At 39.6% G+C, this 22077-nt stretch overlaps 1 protein-coding gene and 2 long non-coding RNA genes across 52 annotated transcripts in view; 1 reads left to right on the forward strand and 2 right to left on the reverse strand.

Annotated features, from left to right (window-relative positions):
• The window catches only part of LOC147831455 (uncharacterized), a 787032-nt gene that overhangs the window by 673608 nt on the left and 91347 nt on the right, over positions 1-22077 (forward strand). The gene's annotated exons all lie outside the window — the stretch shown is intronic.
• The window catches only part of ptprsa (protein tyrosine phosphatase receptor type Sa), a 387121-nt gene that overhangs the window by 129791 nt on the left and 235253 nt on the right, over positions 1-22077 (reverse strand). For all 50 annotated transcript variants that reach the window (XM_087302332.1, XM_087302328.1, XM_087302325.1 and 47 more), the window contains 1 exon segment: positions 6248-6436. In XM_087302332.1, the coding sequence (XP_087158458.1) occupies positions 6248-6436 (189 nt within the window).
• Positions 15426-19679, reverse strand: LOC147838340 (uncharacterized). Its single transcript, XR_015521671.1, has 3 exons — positions 19656-19679; positions 17465-19445; positions 15426-15854 (listed from the first exon to the last, which is right to left on the reverse strand). It is a non-coding gene; the product is annotated as an uncharacterized LOC147838340 (long non-coding RNA).

The raw sequence follows: 22077 nt of genomic DNA on the forward strand, positions 1-22077 counted from the left end.
TCTCTCTCTCTCTCTCTCTCTCTCTCTCTCTCTCTGTCGAGCGGCATGTGAATGAAGATGACGAGGAAACACAAAAGGCGCTCAGGAGTGTGTCATCCCCAAAAGGCTTGGTCGAGTCTTGAGAGAAACGGGGGGAGGGGGAGGGGGCGTTTCATGTTAGTGGGGAAGAGAAATACGGAGGGTTTCAGACTGACGTTAAAGGGAAAAGGAGAAGGGAAGGACATGCATTTTAAAACCAAGTTAAAATGCCATCTGCTTCAGGGACACCGGGAAGCTTGCGCACTCGCTGAGACACTTACCAAAGGCTTCTGGAAATGATAATAAACAGAAAAAGAAGCAAAAAAAAAAAGGGAAAAACAAAACACGTTTCAGGGTCAGATTGACAGCAGACGCACACACCCTGAAATCAAGAGTTCAGGGGGGAAAATCTGACATGTTACATGGTTAGTTGGACGTTAACACAGATTATAATAACTTTACTTGAAGGGGGTGTTCATAAGACTGTCGTGACACCTTTATAATCATGACGTAACACAAGAGATTTTATGCAAGCTCATGACAACTGTAATTAATTATCGTCCGCTCAGTTAAATTGTCATTTTAAATGGCAATATGACATTATTTGAGATGTCTTGGTTTTGGCAACTTAACATAGCTTGTCATAAATCTGTCATAAACATGACTGTCAATAGGCCATTATAACTGCAAAGATCTTTATAACAGTAAGATTTATATTTTTCTTGACCACAGTGGTACAAATTGAACATGTCATTACATGTCATAAACTATTAACAACACTGTTATAAAATATTTTGACAGAGTATTGATATTTTCACAGAGGAATTTCAATGACAAATTCATTTTGTTCCACTAAAATAAGTGGCCAGAAAAAATATTCATGACACAATAATAAATAGTCACGTTACAATCATGTTTATGACGGATTTATGACAAGTTATGTCTTTCTAATGCCAAGTTGTCATAACAAAGACATCTTAAACAACGTCATATTTGCATTTAAAATGACACTTCATGACATGTTAAGTCTACTTCACATTCATGAAATGTGTCATGTCATGATAATAAAGGTGTCATGACAGTCTTATGAACACCGCCTTTAAGTAAAGTGCTTCCAGACAGACTTTAGACCTGTTTATTAACCACATTTGGAGTTATTTAAAGAATTTTTTATCTTGCACACACCCTGAAATCAATAGTTCAGGCGGAAAAATCTGACATGTTACCTGGTTAGTTGGACGTTAACACATTATAATAACTTTACTTGAAGGGGGGTGTACATAAGACTGTCGTGACACCTTCATGATGTGACACATAAGATTTTATGCAAGCTCATGACAACTGTGATTAATTGTCATTTGCTCAGTTAAATTGTCATTTTAAATGCCGAGATGACATTGTTTGAGATAACTTTGACAACTTGATATAAACAAATACAGATTAAATTGTTTTATGACAACTTTATATTACCAAGACAACATAGCTTGTCATAAATCTGTCATAAACATGATTATCAAGAGACCATTATAACTACGAAGAACTTTATAACAGCATAATTAATATTTATCTTGGCCACAGTGGTACAAATTGAATGTAATTAAAATGTAATAATAATAATAATAATAATAATATTAATATAGCTATTAATAATAATTAGTAATAATAATAATATTAATAATAAATATTAATAATAATAATAATAATAATAATAATAATAATATATTAATAATAATAATAATAATAATGTAAAGTGTCATTAACTAATAATGACACACATATAAAATAATTTTATTAATATGAGTATTTTCATTTTTATTTGCTTTGCTCCACTAAAAAAGTGAACGAAAAATATTCATGACACAATAATAAATGGTCACATCACAATCATGTTTATGACGGATTTATGACAAGTTATATTGTCTTGGTAAAGTCAAGTTGTTATAAAGACAATGTAAACAACGACATTTTTGCATTTAACATATGACATATCTTGTCATAAAACTGTCATAAACATGACTGTCAAGAGGCCATTAAAAGTATGAAGAAATTTATAACAGCATAATGAATATTTTCCTTGACCACAGTAGTACAAATTGAATGTGTCATTAAATACTAGCCACATAACAATCATGTTTATGACGGATTTATGACAAGTTATGTTGTCTTGGTAAAGTTTTCAATACAAAGACATCTTAAACAACGTCATATTTGCATTTAATATGACATAACTGAGTGAATGACACTTCATGACAGGTTAAGTCTACTTCACATTCATAAAATGTGTCACGTCATGATCATAAAGGTCTTATGAACACCCCCTTCAAGTAAAGTGCTTCCAGACAGATTTTAGACATGTTTATTTATCACATTTAGAGTTATTTAAAGTCTTACTATCTTGCGCACAGCCTGAAATCAATTGCTCCATGTTACATGGTTAGTTGAACTTTAACATAGATTAAAATAAGTTTACTTGAAGGGGGGTGTTCATAAGACTGTCATGACACCTTTATAATCATGATGTTACACATGAGATTTTATGCACACTCATGACAACTGTTAATTTTCAATTGCTCAGTTATGCCATTTTAAATGCCGGGATGACACTGTTTAAGATTACTTATATAACTTGAGATAAGAGAACTTGATATAAACAAATACATCATAAATTGACTTTACGGCAACTTGGCATTACCAAGACGAGGCAGCTTGTCATAAATCTGTCATAAACATGATAGTCAATAGGCGATTCATTCATTTTGTCCAAAAAGTGATCAGAAAAACATTCATGACACACAATAAATGGCCACATAATCATGTTTATGACAGATTTATGACAAGCAATGTGGTTTTTCTAATGCCAAGTTGTCATAAAGACATCTTAAACAATGTCATATATGCATTTAAAATGACATAACCGAGTAAATGACACTTCATGACATGTTAAGTCTACTTCACATTCATGAAATGTGTCATGTCATGATTATAAAGGTGTCTTATGAACATCCCCTTAAAGTAAAGTGCTCCTAGACAGATTTTAGACATGTTTATTAACCACATTTAGAGTTATTAGGCTTATTATCTTGCAAAAAAAACTCAAGGTTTTTTTTCACAAATTCTTGTTTTATGATATTAATTAATACAAATGTCATATTTATAATTGGAATTAGAGTTATGGTGCAAACTAATACAAACTAAACTGATTACTTTTTTGGTAAAACAATTCATGCAAATTCATTAGCATCTTTATAGATTTAGGAAAAAAGTTGGCGCACTTAATTACCAACTAGACGCACCAAATAAATACTGCTAAAAGCATTCAGATAACTCACTAATGCACAAATTGAATTAAGACTGTGATTATAGCTCATTTGTAAATGCTGTATGCTGTGCATACGGAATTTAGTCGCTCTAATTAGCAGTACTCCGCTAGTATATTAATTATCGTGGGTTAGTCAATGTTGTGCATGTGAATGCGGAAATGCAGAGACAGAGACGAACAAGAGATAAACAACATGTATGACGCATTCACACACACACACACAGTGACAAAATGACAGAAACAAACATTCAGAGGCAGGACAGGTATGCTAAATGTTCATAGCAATACACACTTTCAAAATGTACCCACAATTATGTCAGACCCAACTAAAAAAAACTGCTTAAACCAGCCTAGGCTGGTTGGCTGGTTTAAGCTGGTCAACCAGGCTGGTTTTAGAGGGGTTTTGGCCATTTCCAGGCTGGTTACCAGCCATTTCCAGCCTGGTCTTAGCTGGAAGCCCAGCCCAAACCAGCTATGTCCAGCTTAAACCAGGCTGGTCAAGCTGGTTTAGTTGGATTTAGCTGGTCATTTTCCAGCCTGACCAGCTAAGACCAGGCTGGAAATGGCTGGAAATTGCCAAAACCCCTCTAAAACCAGCCTGGTCAACCAGCTAAAACCAGCCAACCAGCCTAGGCTGGTTTAAGCTGGATTTTTCAGCAGGGTAATCGGTCACACTTTAAAATAAAGTTTTATTAGTTAACATATTTACTAGCATTAATTAATAACGAACAATACCTGAACTCATAGTTCAACAATGCTTGTTGGCACTAGCTAATACATCCTTATTGTTAATGCTAAATGTTTTTAGCATTAGCTTCCAAAAACCCCTCTAATTTGTCAGATTAATCTGCATGTCTGTCAGCAGGCCGGAGAAATTAGCTTGCTAAATGAGCTATCAAAGCTAACCTTGCGGCGTGTGACTTGCTAAAAGGATACTATTTAGTTCTCCTTGTCCTCGACAAGTCAAAGGTGTTCCTGTACCTCTGATACCCCTTTAGCGTCGTCCATTGACACGAGGCAAAAACAAAAGCACTCAAGCCTAGCATTAGCGAGAGCAGATGTAGCCGCTCGCCACTAAACCACTTTCCTCGAATCTGAAAACTTTAGAAAAATGCCCCGTGATGGATCCTGAATAGGGGAACTGCTGGGTAAGCCAGATCAGGTCAGAGGTTGCTAGCAGAGTATCCGCTGCCCATACCGATTTACGTCAACAGCTCTGAATCAAATAGATTTTTTCTTTTCTCCCCGTCGCTGACAAATCACTGACCCACAACGGTGGCCTTGGGGCGACTGGAGCGCTCGACTTAATGAGATACATAATTAGACTCTGTTTTACTGGGTCTTTCAATAAAGTTTCATTAGTCTAAACCAGACATTAATCATACGCTTTCCGCAAAATCTGGACTAAGCTCTTCTGACACTGTTCATTAAAAGTCATTATCTCTCCATTCCGGCTCCACTAGCAAACTTTAACTTGTAATGCTAACTCTGTGGGTGGTTGTTTTAGAAGAGCGCCTGCAATGATACTGAACCCTACAACAAAAACCGCACAATTAGGGACAAAAACCTGACAAACGTCTGGACTATAACATCTGAATGGTGGATTTATCTGTAGTATAAATGGATTAATGCACTATAACCTGTTATAACCTGTTGAGTCATAATAATGCTAACCATTATTTTTCAGATCATTCAACAGGCCACTTGCAACACTCTGAGAGCATCTATTACAGCAATGGTCTTAAACTCAATTCCTGGAGGGCCACAGCTCTGCACAATTTAGCTCCAGCCACCTTCAACTCCCATCTGCTTAATTGTCTAGTAGTCTTGAACACCTTGATTAGTTGGATTAGCTGTGTTTGATTAGGTATGGGTCAAAACTGTGCAGAGCTGCGGCCATCCAGGAATCGAGTTTGAGACCTATGCATTACAGGGTTCCCACTTCAAAACCAAGAGTTCTCCCTGATATATAACGCTGAGTTTTCATGACCTATTAAAAAAAAAAAAAAAAAAAAAAAAAAAAAAAACAGTTGTTTTGCTGAGAACCGAGCAAACAGGAAACAGCCACAGACCCTGCTGAAAAATGCAGCTTAAACCAGCCTAGGCTGGTTGGCTGGTTGACCAGCCTGGTTTTAGATGGGTTTTGGCCATTTCCAGGCTCGTTTCCAGGCATTTTCAGCCTGGTCTTAGCTGGTCAGGCCTGAAAATGACCAACGAAATCCAGGTAAGACCAGCTTGACCAGCTTAAGCTGGACATAGCTGGTTTTGGCTGAGCTCCCAGCCTGACCAGCTAAGACCAGGCTGGAAATGGCTGGAAACCAGCCTGGAAATGGCCAAAACCCCTTAAAAACCAAGCCTGGTTTAAGCCTAGGCTGGTTTAAGCTGTTTTTTTCAGTAGGGGAATGTTCATTATTGGGTGAACTATCCCTTAAGTGTGACTGCCGGTTGACAAGTTGGTAAAGGAATAACATGGCAATGAAAAAAGCGAAACCATTACAATTGGCAAAATGTGAAACAACAGGACATTAAAAAAAAACGCTAAAGAAAAACGTTAATGTAAAAATCCCTGCTTTCCAATGTCTGGAATAGGACTTTTAAAATTCCATGACATTCCAGAAATTCCATGACTCGTGGGAACCCTGATAGTACTATAATTTAATGTTCACTTTTGGCATCTGATTGAGTGTTTTGACACTGAAACTGAGACTTTCTGCATAATCTGGACTAACCTCCTCTGACACTGTTCAATAAAGTAATGATCTCTTCATTTCGGCTTCCCTGGCAAATTTTAACTTAATGCTAACTCTGTTGTTTGAGAAGCAGGCCTACTGGAATGATTCTGAATCATACAACAAAAAACTAAGAGAAGAATGTTAGCAGTAAAATGGAAGCTGCATTGGTTTGTCTTACCTGATCGGAGTTGTTTTATTCGGCCGTTACTTGTGTTGGGGTCGATGGGAAGGAAGTCTTTGAACCAGGTGATTTCTGGGTCAGGGTTTCCACTGGCGGCGCAGAGCATGGTAGCAGTACGCGTTCGCTCCACCACCTTCAGTTGTGGGCCCATGTCAATGTTAGGGAAGCCAGGAGGAAGTAGGTCCTCTGTAGGGAAGAACAGTTTAGATGTAAGAGGTGGATATTAAGATGGCAATAACCAACTAGAAACCAAGCAAGTTTCTGAAAGAACCAACTTGGATTTGTATTCCAAAGGTTGTTGGTTTACTTTTAGTACTGATAGAAATGATTATCTTCAACCCACAATTGACCCTCCATCAGCAGTTTGATTGACAGACGATCTGGCCAATAATAATGCCAATATTGTCTGCCTTGGATCACTGTCTGCCATTTCGTCCGACAAACAAAACAGTCCGAATAACCAGGCAGAGTAGAGTAACTTTGAGGATTGGAAAGTTTCTGAAAGAACCAACTTAGATTTGTACTGCAAAGGTTGTTGGTTTGATTCCCAGTCCTAGAAGAAGTAATTTTCAACACCCAATTGACCCTTCATCAGCAGCTTGATTGAAAGACGATCTGGCCAATTTATAATACCAATATTGTGTGCCCCAAATCACTGTCTGCCATTTTGTCTAAAAATCAAAACAGTCTGAATAATCAGGTAGAGTAGAGTAACATTGGGGATTAACAAGTTTCTGGAAGAACCCACTTAGATTTGTATTGCAAAGGTTGTTGGTTTACTTTCTGGTACTGGCAGAAGTATTTATTTTCAACCCCCAATTGACCCTTCATCAGCAGCTTGATTGACAGGTGATCTGGCCAATCATAATGCCAGGATTATGTGCTCTGGATTCAGTCTGAATAACAAGGCAAAGTAGAGTAACTTTGGGGATTAACAAGTTTCTGGAAGAACCAACTTGGATTTGTCTTGCAAAGGTTGTAGGCTTGATTACAGCAGAAGTTCTTATTTTTAACACCCAATTTACCCTTTAACAACAGTTTGATTGGCAGGCGATCTGGCCAATCATGATGTCAATATTGCGCCCCGGTCACTGTCTTCTTTTTTGCTTTTTTGTCCAACAACCAAAACCATCAGAATAACATGGCGGAGTAGAGTAACAAAGGTGATTAACAAGAGGAAAAATTGCTAGTACGACAGTGGTTCCCAATTCCAGTCCTCGAGACCTCCAGCCCTGAACATTCTGTATGTCTTTCTTACTTAACACACCTGATAATCAGCTTGCTAACAGAGAGATCCATGAACTAATCTCAGGGGTGTGTGTGTGTGTGTGTGTGTGTTGGGGGGGGGGGGGGGGTTAATTAATAATTGACAATAATTAAAACTCCTGTAGTATGGGACTCAACAAAGACAGCAGGCACCCATAAATGTTGGGCTATATACAGTTTCATCCTTTCACAAATCTAGAGATGTGTATGACATTGATTTATTCACCTGAATAGATCACCATCAACGATGGTGTCAATAGTCAATCAATAGTGTGGTCACTACTGCTGAATAAAACTCGAAATGTGAGGACTCAAGAAAAAAAAAAAGATCAATCTTTTCTGTTATTGGACTGACACAGCCCACATAACTTTAGTGTATAGAGATGTGACTTGTGACATGGAAAAATAACCAGTGAACTACCTGAGGATTCTAAAGATGACAGGTAAGATGAGCTAACTTAAACTGCACATAGTCTGGAGACCAAGATAAACAAAGAATGAATCTTTACTGTCTCTTACAATTTCATCAATGCATTATAGCTTTGCCTTGTTCAAGATCCCCACCTTTTGTTTGTGTGAATGTTGTGTTAGGGCAGTGGTGCCCAACCCTGTTCCTTCCTGCAGAGTTTACTGTACTTAATTGATTTAGTTGTGTTTGATCAAGGTTGAAGCTAAACTCTGCAGAAAGGTAGATCTCCAGGAACAGGGTTGAGCACCCCTCTGTTAGGGAATCAATATGTAACATTTTAAGTATATAAGCTTCCATGACCTTATTTGTAGGCAATAGCTTCAATCTTCTACCTTGGGTACATTGCATGCATATTGTAGACCTTTATATCTGCTTCTGTCTGAAAAAAGTATGTCATTTTACCAGATATCACTCACTCTTTTCCAAGAGAGTACACAAATTGATAGGCAAGTGCTGTGAATGATACTGAAAACTTCTCAGACAATAAGAAGACAAGGCTTTACAAAGGGTTAACTGCACCCCGAGTCTCCCCCAATATGAGTTTATACTTGTTTTCACTGCTCACTGAGTCTGTGAGAACTTTGATGGTTTAAATGCAGAGGACAGATTCGGAAAACTGAGCAATTCCCGGCAAGCAGCCAAGCCTAGTTTTGCAAGGGCCTGTTTTACTTTAGGGACCCTCAAGGGGACTTGCTGGTGGAATACCCAATCATTAGCATAACAGAAAGCATGCTGAACTGTTACTTGCACTGTCACGCATAGCACTCGAGTCCTACGCATCCAAGTTTACACCACTAGTGACAGAGCCGTTTAATCCGGGCAAGCACTTGTGGTATTTCACCCCCGGTTCCTCCATAGTTGTTTATGGCACCGAGTAGATGCAAAGAGACAGGTGACATACAAACACACAATGGATTTTGACAATACGCCCCTCTCGCTAATCAACACAATCCAGCATGGCTGCTGCCTGCTGTTGTAGGCCACCACCAGCCTTCACGCTCTTCATGGGATCTGCTGGAAAGACAACGAGGGATAGGATGGAAGTAAAAACTCGTTTTTTTTTGACCTGGTGTAATATACAGTACTGTGCAAAACTTTACTGTGAACTATACCATGTTTTACTGATGGTATACTGGATATATGTGACCCTTTACCACAAAAACAGCCTTACGTGTAAATTGGTTTGTCAATTTTTTTTAATTGAGATTTTCGTACAGGGTGAATAAATTATCTTTCAGTTGATGTATGGTTTGTGGGTAGTTAGTTTAGAGCAGGGGTGCTCAATCCTGTTCCTGGAGATCTACCTTCCTGTACAGTTTAGCTCCTACCCTGATCAAACCCACCTAACCAATTAATTAGGACCTGAAATCTACTTGATTATTACAGACAGGTGTGTTTGATAAGGGTTGCAACTGAAATCTGCAGGAAGGTAGATCTCCAGGAACAGGATTGGCCACCCCTGGTTTAGAGTTTTAATTCAGACATCTGAAAGACAATGTTGGAGAGTGGCTATTTGTTGTGGTTTGAGCTGCATTTCCACCAGTGTTAGCAATATTATTCTAGCAGTTTTCAGCAATATTGTCTGAATTGATGGAATTGTGAATGTTGAAAAGTACAGATAGGTTTTAATCCATTACGCCATTCCTTCTGGAAAGGACTTAAGTGGGAATGGGTTTCATTTTCATCATGATAATGATCGGCTAATTGCAGTGAAATCCTGTTTAGAGAAAGAAAACAGTCAGGCAGTCATGAAATGGCCGCCACAGGGTCCAGACCTGAATATTATAGAGGCTATATGAGATCACCTGAACAGAAAAAGCAAGATTTGACACTGTGGAAATATAAATATATATCATCTATATATATATAAGTGAAAAGTTGTTTTTACGGTGCGACGGACCTTATTATGTCTTGGTTTTCCTGAACCCTGTCTGTCTACAAAGTAATGCAAATTATCAGTTTCACAGCATGGTTGTGTCTATTGTTTTCTCTTTTCGATCAACTGGTCAGGCGGTTTCTCTCTCCAGAACATGATGAGACATGAACAAATAATTATTTATTTTGGCTACTTACCAAAGTCAAGTCAAAGTCAAAGTCAGCTTTATTGTCAATTCAGCCACATGTACAAGACATATAGAGAATCGAAATTGCGTTACTCTCAGACCCAAGGTGCTTAACATTAATATAAAAAATATAAAAAATAGTAGAGAAACTTTAAGAAAAAGAACATTTACAGTATATACATTGTACATAAAATTGTACTTACTTTAACATTGTACTTACTTTATTTCAATGAGTTTTTCAGCGACTGATGCTAGTTTAATTTCATTTTATCTTTTCATTTATTTTTAATTATTTATTACATTTCCGATAACACATTTTTTTTTTTTCGGACACACAGTCCTAATTTTCGTTACTAAAATAGCTTTTATTTATTTTTATTTGCTTGTTTATTTTACAGGGACAATACACTTGACATTGTTATACAAAGATAACCGATGTTGTGTACATAGGGCATATAGCATAAAGCTAATTTGCAGCCCTCGTCCCTGGTTAGGCTTTACATTATAAAAAAGAAAAATAATAATAATAATAATAAAAGAAAACCGGCAAGAATAAAACACAATACAGCAAACATGTACAATATTTACAGAGCCATAAACATAAGATGCAAGTCCATATGGATAAAGAGAAATGTAAATGGGACCAACCTAAAAGAGTAATGCTTAATGTTCACATCGCTGTAAAGATTTCAACCATTCTTTCAGCTTTACAGAAAAAAACTGGGAGTTCTGATTGTAACTTTAAATGAACAGGCATGGCATTCCATAGATGTGAACCTTTTACTGAAAAGGATGACTGACCCACAGCGGTTCTGCATCTGCGGATTCTACAATTCCCACTTACTGCCCCTCTAGTCTTCGCCCCATCACTACTGAATTTATTTATTAACTCACAAACTACTTTAGGAGAACTACTTTTTTTGACACAGACTCTTCACAACCCAAGTATTTCACCAAGTATTAAAAACAGGTCTTGACAGGAATAAAAAATTAAACCAGCATTTTTAATGTAGGGACCTTTCATTTCCATGTTCAAGTATTCATTTAAAGCATCATGGCTGCCTATCGGTCAGTGTCAACGCTTACCATTCACTTTGAATGGGTGGCGTCAAGCGTTGCCGAACTGCATTGTGGATACGTCAGCGCCACTTGCTGCAGAAGTTGGGCTAGCTCAACTTTTCAAGCGCCGAAGCGTCAGCCAATCAGATCACTGTATGCAACTACACCAGCTAGAACGTGGCCTATTGCTGACTGAATTTCATTGGCTGACGCTGCTATGACGATTGCTTTAGCCCCAACTTCAGACACGTCTTCAATCAAGCACTGACGCTGAATCCCCGTGTGAATAGGGCGTTATTAACCAGCAGAGATTGGATGTTAAAAAGTTCCCACTTGAGGGAAGAAAAGATCCACACACAGCTACGCAGAGTTTGCTGTACATGTGATCCATGGCCAGATTATCCATGCCGTGACACCCGAATAGGATTTCTGCAAAACACACAAATTAAGCCTTAAACACAAGATGAGTAATTTGATTTGAGCTTAATTAAAGCCGGCAAGTGCTGGGGACTGGTGGTGGGCGAGAGCGGGGAACAGAGTCACTGATAGAAATGTCAAAGCAGAGCAAATTCCATTATAGAGTCAGTGAAACAGGAGTAGCAATAATACCAGAGTCATGGTGCTGCCGCTGCTTATATACGCCGGTAATGACTGCGGGCACGTCGATGCAAATGGAAAGAGTGTCTATATTGTCACCGGGACGCAACAACTGACCTGGAATCATCCGCTAAGAGAAGCTCACACCGCAAGCACTTCAAATGTAGAGATGTCCTCCTCGGCTAATAGTAATGGAGAACGGCTAGAAATAGCATTTGCCTTGCAGATGCACTCTTCCAACACTCAAATTGGTTCAGGGTCAGTTGCGCTGGTGAAATACGACGGGAATCAGGCGGTAGCCCATGCGCATCCACGCCAAGAGCCCTTAGACATGACTAGCCAGCATGCATTGCTTTAAAAAAGACTCTGGAGATGTGAATGTAGCAATCCCTAACACACAATTAGGTGGCTATTGTCTCCTCAGCTGCTTTTGGATAGCGGTCAATATACCATTGAAGTCTACAATCCAAATAATGTTTAACAGCGCAAGGAATTTTTCACTGCATTCATTAATTCACTTTTTAGCTCAGTCCCTTTATTAATCTGGGGTCGTCACAGAGTGAGCTCTTTTTTGAATTTACCGGTAAAGTCGTTCCGCACATTATTCGTATATTTAACGGTATCACTGTGTGAAAGGGGCTTTTAAATGTCACATATAGTGACTAGTATCCTAATATCTTGAAGAATATCTAGTCAAATATTATGTGCTCATCATGGCAAAGATAAAAGAAATCAGTGATCACAAATGAGTTATTAAAACTATTATGTTTAGAAGTGTCTTTTAGCCAAATTGGGGGAACATATAAAATAATTTAAACTGAACAGGAGGGCTTATAATTGTGCCCTCAACTATATATTGATTGTCACGTTGCACAGCCCCACTACCCAAAGTCTATTTTCTTTTTGTTCTGCACTTTGCCGATGGCTAATTCTCCCTCATAATTCCTTAAAACGCACACCGGAATGCAATTACAGGCCTGCGCTTGTTCTGGGTTTAATCTGTGCGCAGTAAAGGCTGCCCCTGGCCTGGCTGAGAGGCTGTTAAGCCGAGTTGATAATGATGCTGTTATGATGATCAGCGTAGCGAGGCTGAGTGCACCGGCCACTTTAGCCAACAGCTGCACATTCGGGAGAAAAAAAAAAAAGTCGTCCCTTAACCCCCCCCCCCACCTCCCCAAAAAACCTCCAATCCGTTAGCTTTGACATGGGCTCACTGTTATTATCTGTAATTGCATTTAATTGTAGCTCGTGATTTAATGGCATTACGCAAGTGACAGGTGCAAAGCCTCTTAACCTGAGCGGTCAGCGGATTTGCAGACGCGAATTCGCCGTAATAAGCAAATGAGTTTTGATTGATTTATGATGATCTCCGCAGGCTCATTATATACGCCGCACAGCTGTAATGTTTCCCAGCACAGATTTAAAGTAAAACGACTACCGGAGCTTGTAATAAATACGCAACATATACAGTCTGATCAAATACAATGTATATCCGTGAGCTGACTGCCTAGCGTATTTCGTGATTCAGGTTTTATGTATTTAATTTTCATTGATTTATGGTTTTAAAATGCATTATGGGGTCTCACAGCAAGAAGGTCGCTGGTTCGAGTTTCAGCTGGGCCAGTTGGCATTTCTGTGTAGAGTTTGCATGTTCTTCCCATGTTGCCGTTGGTGTCCTCCGGGTGCCTCGGTTTCTCTCACAGTCCAAACACATGCGCTTGTGGGAATATACATTTATATAATATAGTTCCAAATTAGCAATAATCTATATTAGGGGTGTCTAAATTTATGCTCAATTTCGATTATCGAATCAAAAAATAGAATCGTCGGTGCTGCCACGCCCCCATGTCACGTCAGCTTGGCTTGCCAAACGGGAAAAAAACAGGCTTGTTGAAGTGCTTGTTAAACTGCAGACGCAGGAGACCCGTCGACAGAGCTTAAACCCTCTCCTCTTTCAATGAAGTCGCCGGTGTGGAAGCATTTTGGATTTCCAGTGAGTTATGTTGACAACGTTCGTGTTGTCGACAAAAAAACAGTTTTGCAAGCTCTGCTATGTACGTATTATGTACGGTTCGTCCGATAGACAACACCGGCATCGCGATCCTCCGCCCGCCCCCGTTGCAAATCCGCTCGCGAAAAGTACACACTCAGGCCCTGTTTACACTGTCTTTGTTTTTAAATGGCATTTTAGAACGACAACGATTTGACATCCACAGTGGCGTGTAGCATTTCTGAGCAGCCCTCCTTCCTCTCTACCTCTGAAAATGCACATCACGTGATCACACAGACACAGACGCACACACAGCCATGCGCTCGAGACAGCAGGTCCAGGCAGTCAGAGGACTGCTTCAATCTTTCACTCACTTGTACTTAGTCATTTTAGCGAACACCTCAGATACTGTTGGCTGGTTTCTGTTGGTTGTGCGTCTTTTTTACAGACGCCATTATAACGACACAGATCACTGCCTATTCACGAGTCCCGCAGAAAAAGTGATTGACAGGTGGTAATTATGTGTGTAACTTGCCTTTATTCATTTACTGTATGATTTGTTTATGGGTAAAACAAAGAACATGCAGGTCAGGTAGTTTAAACGGTAGGCTACAAATAATTAATTGGTCATTAATTAATTAATTATTCATAATCGAAAATCGAATCGTGTCTTTAGAATCGAAAATGTAATCGAATCGAGGATTTGGAGGATCGTGACACCCTTAATCTATATATAGCTGAAAAGTTATATTCTTTGGTTTTTAGGGTGTGACAGACCTCAAAATCTCTCGGTTTCCTGAGCCCTGACGGTCTCCAAAGTAATGCAAATTGTTTCACAGTACAGGTGTGTCTACTGCCTAACAAATGGTCAAGCCGGTCAACTATTCGGACGGGTTCTGTCTCCAGTACACAATTTGCGCACAGTGTTTTGAACCAGCAACCTTCTTGCTATGAGACGACAGTGCTAACTAAGGGTGTCACGATCCTCCAAATCCTCAATTCGATTACATTTTCGATTCTAAAGTCACGGTTGGATTCGATTTTCGATTATGGATAATTAATTAATTGATAACAAATTAATTATTTGTAGCCTACCGTTATTTTGCAGTCTCGAGCGCATAGCTGTGTGTGCGTCTGTGTCTGTGTGGTCACGTGATGTGCATTTTCAGAGGTAGAGAGGAAGGAGGGCTGCTCAGAAATGCTACACGCCACTGTGGATGTCAAATCGTTGTCGTTCTAAAATGCCATTTAAAAACAAAGACAGTGTAAACAGGGCCTGAGTGTGTACTTTTCGTGAACGGATATGCAACGGGGCGGAGGATCGCGATGCCGGTGTTGTCTATACGTACATAGCAGAGCTTGCAAAACTGTGTTTTTTTGTCGACAACACGAACGTTGTCAACATAACTCACTGGAAATCCAAAATACTTCCACACCGGCGACTTCATTGAAAGAGGAGAGGGTTTAAGCTCTGTCGACGGGTCTCCTGCGTCTGCAGTTTAACAAGCACTTCAACAACCATGTTTTTTTCCCGCTTGGCAAGCCAAGCTGACGTGACATGGGGGCGTGGCAGCATCGACGATTCTATTTTTTGATTCGATAATTGAAATTGAGCATAAATTCCGATCGATTTAAAATCGAAATCGTGACACCCTTAGTGCTAACCACTGGGCCAATATTTGATGTTGCTAAAGGTAAAATCAGGCATTTGTGGGAAAATCTTTTTTTTTTCTGATGCCGCAAATGAAACACTGATCCACCATCAGTAGGTGTAAGTCTGTTGGGTCGTATTAGAACAGAGGTGATAATTATAACTGAAGTTGTGAAGTATCATAACTTGTGCGAAGCTTTCACCAGCCCTGCTGGAAATCTGAGGCCCAAGTTGTACAGCAGGATTTAAGATTATGTAAAGATGAAGCCAGAATTATACGCCCTCCTGTGAAACTCAAATTTTTCCCAAATGATGTTTAGCATAGCAAGGGATTTTTCACAGTATTTCCTAGAACATTTTTTCTTCTGGAGAAAGTCTTATTTGTTTTATTTCGACTACAATAAAAGCAGTTTTAATTGTTTTAAAGTCTTTTAAGGTCAATATTATTAGCCCCCTTAAGTGAGATTTGTTTTGGATAGTCTACAGAACAAACTACGGTTATACAATGACTTGCCTAAATACCCTAACTTCACCCCTAATTAACCTAGTGAAGCCTTTAAATGTCACTTTAAGCTGAATACTAATGTCTTGAAGAATATCTAGTCAAATATTATTTACTGTCATCATGGCAAAGATAAAATAAATTAGTTATTAGAGACGAGTTATTCAAACTATTATGTTTAGGAATTAATTGAAGAAAATCTTTGGGGGGAAATTGTACAATTCTGACTTCAACTGTATAATAAAACCCTGCATTTGTCAATTCTTTTTATGTGGGATTGTTTAAGAAACGTCTTGCAATTGGGATGGGAGAGCCGGTGTTGTCCTTGATCCGCTAGTCAACCTCAGGCATACCAATCGGAATAAACCAAAAGAGTCGGTGCAGTGATATCTGGAGAGGCTGGAATGGGATTCACGCTCTTTAATGGAGCATTATGGAGTTCCTCTTCTACCCCGCAGCCCTCATTCTCCCTGTTTTATTGGTTACCCTGCGCTCACACCATGCTGACGTCGCAGTGTTTGACGTGACAGCAGCCGGACCCGAGCGACTCACACAGACTCGCACAACCATGACCAGAAACCGATCCAGGTTTCAGTAAGCTGTTGAAGTCAGAATTATTAGACCTCATGTATATTTCCCACCCCAATTTCTGTTTAATGGAGAGAAACACATTTCTAAATATAATAGTTTTAATAACTGATTTCTTTTATTTTTGCCATGATTACAGCACATAATATTTGACTAGATATTTTTCCAGACACTCCTATACAGCTTAAAGGAATATTTAAAGGCTTAACTTAGTTAATTAGAATAAAGTTAGGGTAATTAGGCAAGTCATTGTATAACAGTGGTTAAACACATGTATGCAGGAAATCCAGAGTAATGGCCGATAATACAGGCAGATGGTCAAAAGGCAGGCAGGAGGCAACGTAAACAAACAAACTAACAAGGCTAGGGTCAAAAACACGGCAGGACAAGGCAAGGAAAGCACGTCATAATGTTAACTAGACAGATAAACGAGACTCAGCCATGAAGTGTGTGTGTGTGTGCTGTATTTAAAGTCCATGTCATCAGTGTGTGTGCTCATCACCAGAACTTGGAACAGGTGTGTGTGAGCGGAGTGCATGAGTGGAGTTGTAGTCCATAATGTGGCAGGTTTTGCAGTTCTCCAGCGAACTACATGTTTCTCTGCTAGATTGATGGTGATCATAACAGTTAGGCCTTTTGCGTGTGGCACATGGGTATTTTTAAAAATCGCAGTACCCAATAACGCAGTATCAGCGAACTGAAAGCAAAACTTTCTGAAAACTTCTGAGGATTTTCTGAAATTCCAGATACAATGAGGTAAATACCACAACTAAAGTTTTTGCCTTATGGCCTTATTGTCCGTGCTGTTTTCTAATTTCTGATTAGACAACAGAAAACACATGTGATTGAGGCAAATTCCACATGTTTATGCCAAAAACGTCACTTAGTGATGTTTTGTAAACAAATATCGGGAGGAGCATGTGCAGAAGTCTCAGTATCGAATACGTCATTGACAATTATTCTAATATCAAATCAGTTCCTGAACAAACCCCTTTATATACCAAAGCTGTCTTACCTGCATCATCTCACGACTTTAGCATCCCTCCACCACCCCGACAACTCACCTCTTAAGCATTACATTCCCGTGGGGAGCGTTCTGGGGCCAGGCTAGAAACTTCGCTCGAATCCCAACTCCTCTTTGTTTCCTGTTAAGGGGAATAACTCGAGTTGGGGTGTTTCCCCGAGCTCAAAGCCCTCTCCCCGGACAGCACGATAAATACGCCTTATACTTAAACGACTGCAAGTGTGAACTCGTGGATTACACATCGTTCACAGTAATCCCCTTTTATTACATTTCACTGACCTGTATGCAGTGTGCTACGTAAATTCTTAATGTGGCACATAATCATTTTCAGCATTTACTTTTAAAATTAACTACGTAAATCTATATTTGGTGTGAACCCAGCATTAAAGGCTTTCATCGCCACCTGTTGGTTCAGTGTGCCCTTAACATCCATCACAATGCATTTTTTGTGGACAGATTTTTTTTAATGCACTTTTGCAGTGTTGCACATTGTAAAACATCTGAAATGTTGTTTTGGTCATTTCTAAAACCCCTCAGCCGTCATCACAGTGCTTCAGTGTTATTATTATCCTATTATTATTCCCTCCAGAACTGTCTTGAGCATCTGTCTGCGCTGCCAAAGAGTGTCTCACACCTCCAAAAGCCACCGCATTGCGCTCATTACATTTCGTCTTCTGAGGCGTATATCTCATTTATTAGAGAGGAAAAAACACCACAGCGGCTTCTGCCAATGCACTCGACTACATTTGTCTGGCTGACATTTACTTCAGTTTATCAAGAAGTGACCATTTTATTATCTTTTGTTTCTCATTGGATTGAAGCGCTGCTTTATTAGCCAAGCTTTTATGTGATATTACAGTTTTGCACCTGAATCAAAATAAACATCCACCCTCTGTGCATCTCGTTTTTAAGAGCTTGGGAAATTAAATTGACCTCTCAAATCCACACAGCTGTGGCTACAGATTAGGTAAATGTCATCTTAAAGGTGCTGTGTGTAAGTTTGACACCCAGTGCTTGAACTAGGTATTGCAAACCTGGTTCGAAACACATGCAAGCGCAGCCTGCCAGACTTACAACATCAACAACAGTGTGCCTGATGATCGAGCTTAAAGGCTGATTTAAGCAGTGTGCTATATACGGCAACGGAATGCAATAGAAAGAATATTTTTCATATTAAAAGGAGTTTATGTTGCTTGATGTTGCAAACTGATATTTTCTTATTATATTTTTATTTCCAGTCATTTCTCCTATAGTAAACTGAATCGGATTGAGCGCATTTCGAAAGACAAAAATTATTCAAATAGACAAATTCTGAATGAGGAAATGAGCTGGCCAGTTTGTCACTTACCTTTAGGCTTCAGTTTTTAATTTAAAACAAGTTTGAACAGACTCCTGATAGCTTTTTTTTTTTTAAATGATGAATGATAATAAATTTGTATTTAAAAAAAGAAGCATTTTTTTCATATCTTTGTTCAACATTTTCTATATAAAATTGTATTCTCATTAGATTATTTATAAAAATAATAACTTACCATCCTACAAGCTAATCTAGCAAATATTAGTGCTTAAAATGTCTCTAAAACCACATGATTTAATAGAAAATGAAGCAAACAACTTAAAAAAAGGTCAAAAATGTAAAAAATGATGGAAGTGAATGAGACCAGAAGTCTCGAGCCAAAAAAAGTCTTTACACGTACATCAAGAATAAGGTCAACAGCTATACTTATATTTTAGGTATACTTGCAGAAAGACAATGGAAAACAGACGGCGTATTCACTTGCGCATGGTGATTTTCAACATCCCGGACGAGCCCCCTAAAATGAGGTCATTTACATTCTGTTGTCCTTCACTTTAGTTTTGTTTTCGCATTAGTTAAGCATTACTGTCTTTGGGGCAGGTATTGACCGTAATGTCTAAAAATCTATGTAAATGAAAGAGACCGGAAGTCTCGAGCCAAAACGATTCCCAACTCATACGTCATATTTACTTGCGCATTGGGATTTTCAGCATCCCGGACGAGCCCCCAAAAATGAGGTCATTTACATTCTGTTGTCCTTCACTTTAGTTTTGTTTTCGCATTAGTTAAGCATTACTGTCTTTGGGGCAGGTATTGAGCTTAACGTCTAAAAATCTATGTAAATGAAAGAGACGGAAGTCTCGAGCCAAAACGATTCCCAACTCGTACGTCATATTTACTTGCGCATTGGGATTTACAGCATCCCGGACGAGCCCCCTAAAAACTGACAATGTCATTAACATTCCTGTTGTTCTTCACTTTAGTTTTTTTTTTTGTTTTCACAAACATTTACTGTACAAAAAAATAAAATAAATAAATAACAACAACACATCTTGCTTTGTTTGTATCTCATTGTACCTCTCTTTTTGCTGGTCCTCCTCCAACCCTCCCAGAGTACTATTAATATGCCTCCAAAGCCATGTCTGAGAGCTAATCAGTTAACCTGATTAAGGAACAGATGAAATTAAATCATTTGGCTAAGTGAAAAATAATAAAATAGCCAATACAGGGGAGGCTCCGTGTGTGGAATCTGATGCCGCCCCTGAGACTTTTATCAGCAATAAAGTGTTTACTGGAGAGCCATTTCTGTTTTAAATGCAGGCTTATCAAGGAATGCTTTGTGTAATTATGAAACGTGTCTCTGGTTGATAAAGCTGTTAGCGGGAATGGCGCGGTGCCGACGGAAAGGTGGCGGTTGTGTATATATTAGCTGTTTATTTTGATGTACAAGCTGCAATAGTCGCTTTAGTTTTAATCTGTGATGTGAAATATTAGACCTGCGCGCGTAATGAGCCTCGCAGATCCTCATAAATCATCAAGAAGAACTCATTTGCTTGTGGACACAGAGAGGCCAACACGGGCGATCATACCTGAGATTCAGGATTGTACTGGTGTATTCTGGATTGTGCAGGTTCACTGCTTTTAAAAGGAAAATCAGCAAAAGGTGGACGTGTGTGTGTTTGTGTGTGTGTGTGTGTATGTGTGTGTGTGTGTGTGTGTGTAGCAGTGGATCTAGTGTTTGCGTGTGTTTGCGTGTGTGTGTGCGCGTGTGTGTGATTGTGGATTTAGTGTGTGTGTGTGCAGTTGTGGATTTAGTGTTTGTCTGTGTGTGCAGTTGTGGATTTAGTGTGTGTGTGTGTGTGTGTGTGTGTGTGTGTGTGCACGCGCGCGTAGCTGTGAATCTAGTGTGTGATTGTGTGTGTGTGTATGTATGTGTGTGTGTGTAATTGTGGATTTAGTGTGTGTGAGTGTGTAGCTGTGGATCTAGTGTACGTTTGTGTGTGTGTGTGTGTGTGTTACTGTGGATTTAGTGTGTGTGTGTGTGCATGCAGCTGTGGATCTAGTGTGTGTGTAGCTGTGGATTTAGTGTGTGTGTGTGTGTGTGTGTGGTTGCGGATTTAGTGTGTGTGTGTGTGTGTGTGTGTATGTGGTTGCGGATTTAGTGTGTGTGTGTGCGAGTGCGTAGCTGTGAATCTAGTGTGTATGTGTGTGTGTTTAATTGTGGATTTAATGTGTGTGAGTGTGTGTGTGTGTGTGTGTGTGTGTGTGCGTAGCTGTGAATCTAGTGTGTGAGTGTGTGTGTGTATGTATGTGTGTGTGTGTGTATGAGTTGTGGATTTAGTGTGTGTGAGTGTGTAGCTGTGGATCTAGTGTGTGTACAGGTGTCTGTGGGTTACTGTGGATTTAGTGTGTGTGTGTGTGTGCGCGTGCAGCTGTGGATCTAGTGTGTGTGTGTAGTTGTGGATTTAGAGTGTGTGTGTGTGTGTGTGTGTGGTTGCGGATTTAGTGTGTGTGTGTGCGAGTGCATAGCTGTGAATCTAGTGTGTATGTGTGTGTGTTTAATTGTGGATTTAATGTGTGTGTGTGTGTGTGTGTGTGTGTGTGTGTGTGTGTGTGTGTGTGTGTGTGTGTGCAGTTGTAGATTTAGTGCGTGTGCGTTTAGTTGTGGATTAAGTGTGTGTGTGACTATGGATCTAGTATGTGTGTGTGTGTGTGTGTATGTGTGTGTGTGTGTGTGTGTGTGTATTTGTCAGTCTGAGCTGATTTTACCACAGTGTGTGTTTGTAAGGTGTATAGTTGTGGATCTGCTGTGTATTTGTGGATCTCTGAGCCTATTAAACTGCAATGTGCAGTTGTATGTGCTAGTGTGTAAAGTGTAGTGTGTGTTTCTCTGCTGGATCTCAGACGTGTACAGATGCCCCGTCACCGGCCCCAGGCCCCCGTTGGGCTTTGATAAAGCGACATCGGCTCGTTCTCCGCCGGCTCTGTACAATTATCCGGCGGCGTGCGGCGATGCGTGTATGTGTGTGTGTGCGGAGCGTCTGTCTGATGAGCGAGTCCAGCTGCTTCTGCCACGCTGACGGATCCGTACCTGCCGAGGTTAAACCTGGAGACGGTTCTGACAGAGACGGATGCACTCACACGCACTAGACAGCAAAGTCGGAGACTCGCAGCTGTATTTACAGGGCAGAGAACTCCCAATGAGGAGCGTCCTGAAGGTCGAGTGGACAGAAAGCATCACGGATACTTAGCATTACTGTCTTTGAGGCAGTTATTGACCTTATTCTGTGATGTGGAAGTGCGTTTATGTTACGCGATTGT

Source organism: Danio rerio, chromosome 22 (assembly GCF_052040795.2).
Source record: "Danio rerio strain M-AB ecotype USA chromosome 22, GRCz13ab, whole genome shotgun sequence".
Taxonomy (NCBI): Eukaryota; Metazoa; Chordata; class Actinopteri; order Cypriniformes; family Danionidae; genus Danio; species Danio rerio.